Source organism: Arachis ipaensis, chromosome B02, assembly GCF_000816755.2.
Source record: "Arachis ipaensis cultivar K30076 chromosome B02, Araip1.1, whole genome shotgun sequence".
NCBI lineage: Eukaryota > Viridiplantae > Streptophyta > Magnoliopsida > Fabales > Fabaceae > Arachis > Arachis ipaensis.
Genome location: NC_029786.2, coordinates 22,976,482 through 22,979,875, shown reverse-complemented (window position 1 = coordinate 22,979,875; position 3,394 = coordinate 22,976,482). Strand labels below are relative to the sequence as shown.

Sequence of the window (3,394 nt, the reverse complement as noted above, 5' to 3'; positions counted from 1 at the left end):
TGTGTATATATATATATATATATATATATATATATATATATACACACACACACACATAGTTTTACAAGCATTAGCCAAAACAATATTTTTACCCAAATCCGCCAAATGAAAATCTGAGACATCAATCCACCAGAACACAATATTATATAATTCAAATCAATAGAATTCGAATTAGACTTACACATAATTCGAATTGATACACTTCGAATTACTCCCAAGCACAATTCGCACGTAGTTCGAATCAACCAGCATCGAATTATGCATGCATGGTTCGAATTATATTAATTCGAATTACTTAGAGGATGTGGCTTAGGGAAGTTCGAATCGAATTGATTCGAATTACTCTCATTTGGTAATTCAAAGTAATTTGAATTGATTTAATTCGAATTACGTATATATAGTGCGAATGGACTTGATTCGAATTACTGTGAGGCATAGCTCTATATATATGAGATGTACGTGAGTTGCTCTCAATAGAGGGTCAGATGGCTGGTGAGGATAGTTTTCTAGTGTTGGTTCACCACAGAGGATCCATTAAGAGAAAAACTCGATCCGGTGTGAAGTTCACCGATAAGGATCCTCTCTGTATTATCGCGAGGCCTACGACGAGCTATGATGACCTTGTTAGCTCTGTATTGCTGAAACTTGGTCTGGATGGTGTGAAAAGGGTTAAGAAGTTTTTCTATCGCATTCCAATCACCGTGCTTCAAGATACCGTGAAGTATGACTGTTTCACGATCGGGAGTGATGAGGACTTGCAGGTCATGTTTCATTGTCGCCGGCAGTTTTCGGAGGTGAGGACACCAGAGCTGTTGGCAAAGTTGGTTGATGTGGTTTCCAGTTCGGGGGGTTCAAACTGGAATACGCACGCTGTAGCCACGGTTGCAGGTTCTAGCTCGAGACCTGCCGTTGCTTCTTCCTCCGTCCCTGCGCACGAGCAACCGCTGCAGCCTGTTGCCTCCCCTTCATTCGCTGTTGATCTCAGCGGCAATGTCGGCGACGAGGTTGGTACAGGGGAACATCTTCCGACCCCAGTACATTGTGCCACACCAGCTGGTGCTGGAGATGGATTGTTTGATGATCCAGAGGACGATGATGTTGAGTTGGATCTGATTGCCGATGACAGTGGCAATGATCTCGGAGCGAGTGACCCGAGAGGGGCTGCAGGTGGATCTAGTTCTGGGACACAGCAGTACCCACCCCATTTTTCATCATTGGACCTGGATGCCATGAGGCAGGACGGGCTTCCTGGGCAGGCTGCTGGTTTTGGCGCTAGAGATGTGGATGGGTCTGCTGGTATGACAGAGTTCCAGGTTGGTCAGCAGTTTTAGGACAGAGATGAGGCCCTATTGAGTGTGAAGACTTACAGCATCCGCCGAGGGGTACAGTACAAGGTAGTTGAGTCTGACTATCGTCGGTATGTGGGAAAGTGTTCTGAGTTTGGGAATGGGTGCACATGGTTGATTCGGTTGAGTCTCTGGCAGCGCAAGGGCATCTGGGAAGTGAAACGGTACAACGGACCGCATACGTGTCTCGCCACCTCTATCTCCAGCGACCATAGGCGTTTGGATTATCATGTGATAGCGACATTCATTATGCCAATGGTGAGGGCTGATGCATCCGTCAACATCAAGGTGCTCCTAAATGCCACCGCCGCACACTTTGGTTTCAGGCCGACGTACAGGAGGGTTTGGATGGCGAAACAGAAGGCTGTTGCCGTCATCTATGGTGACTAGGATGAGTCGTACAACGAGCTCCCTAGGTGGGTGTTAGGAGTCCAGTTGACCATGCCTGGTTCAGTAGCATTCCTTCGGACATGCCCTGTTCGAGTTGTGGGCCAGTTGGACGAGTCTCAGGCTTATTTTCATAGGCTGTTCTAGATGTTCCCACCTTGTATCGAGGCATTCCGTCATTGCAAGCCGTTGGTGAGTATTGATGGCACCCATCTATATGGTAAGTATAGGGGAACGTTGCTTGTCGCAATTGCACAGGACGGGAACTCCAACATACTCCCTGTGGCATTTGCACTAGTTGAGGGTGAGAATGCTGATTCGTGGTCCTTCTTTCTCTCTCACCTTCGTCAGCACGTGACACCGCAGCCAGGTCTGCTAGTTATTTCGGACAGGCATAACGGCATCAAGGCCGCGCTTGAGGCTCCTGATGGGGAATGGCTACCTCCGGCTGCATACCGAGCATTCTGCATTCGACACGTAGCAGCCAATTTTGCCCTCACCTTCAAGGGCAAGGACGCTCGGGGGCTTCTTGTGAATGCCACATATGCAAAGACCGAAGTGGAGTTCGATTACTGGTTTGACATTCTCCGCTCTGAGAATCCGGCGATGTGTGACTGGGCGAACAGGATTGAGTATTCGTTGTGGACCCAGTATTGTGATGAGGGGCGCAGATTCGGGCACATGACCACCAATATCTCTGAGTGTGTGAACTCAATCCATAAAGGTGTTAGGAACCTCCTTGTGTGCTCGTTGGTGAAGGCCACATACGGCAGGTTGGCTGAACTATTTGTCTGCAAGGGGAGGGAGGCACAGGCACAGCTGGGTAGCGGACAACAATTCAGTCAATACCTGGTAAAGTGTATCGAGGCCAATCTGAAGACGGCTAGGTACTTCACGGTGACTGTATATGACAGGGATAACTCAGAGTACACGGTGGCAGAGACGACTCCGACTGGTTCGTTCTCATTGGGAAGCTACAGGGTCTCACTGGGTTCTCAGACATGTGATTGTGGGTACTTCCAGGCACTTCATTTCCCATGTCCGCACGCATTGGCATGCTATGCCTACTCACGTGTTACTTGGCAGCCATACGTCCACTCGGTGTATCGACTTAGTTCAGTTTTCAGTGTATATCAGATGGGATTCACTCCTCCCATCCCGGAGGGTTTCTGGCCACCTTATGACGGCCCGACTGTTATACCAGACCCGAATATGAAGCGTGTGAGGGAGGGTCGTCCTAGGTCCACTCGGATACGGACCAATATGGATGAGGTAGATCCGAACCGGCCCAAGAAATGTGGCATCTGTAGGCAACCCGGACACACTCGCTGGAGCTGTCCACAGGCCGGAGGACCCAGTCATCCAGTGTGATATTTATAGTTATGTCTGGATTTGTGTTCTACTTTGTATTACTTTGATCATCTGTACTTTTTTCTAGAAAAAGATGTACTTGGTTTCCTAACTAGTAAGTTTTCCGTGTTGATAAATTCGTCTCGTAGAAGACATTACAATTAGATGTGTTTACTATTATGGAAATAAAATATATAAGGAAAATACACATGTTCTCACGGTGACTAAAACACAATAATGCAATGTTAAACAAACTTTTGCATGATCTGATGGACAAATAAAATAAAATACAACAACGATAACGAAATGAC

At 47.3% G+C, this 3,394-nt stretch overlaps 1 protein-coding gene across 1 annotated transcript; it reads left to right on the top strand.

Moving 5' to 3' along the window:
• On the top strand, positions 1,881-3,104 carry LOC107627039. Its single transcript, XM_016329918.1, has one exon. It carries the CDS (start codon positions 1,881-1,883, stop codon positions 3,102-3,104), a length of 1,224 nt encoding a protein of 407 aa, XP_016185404.1.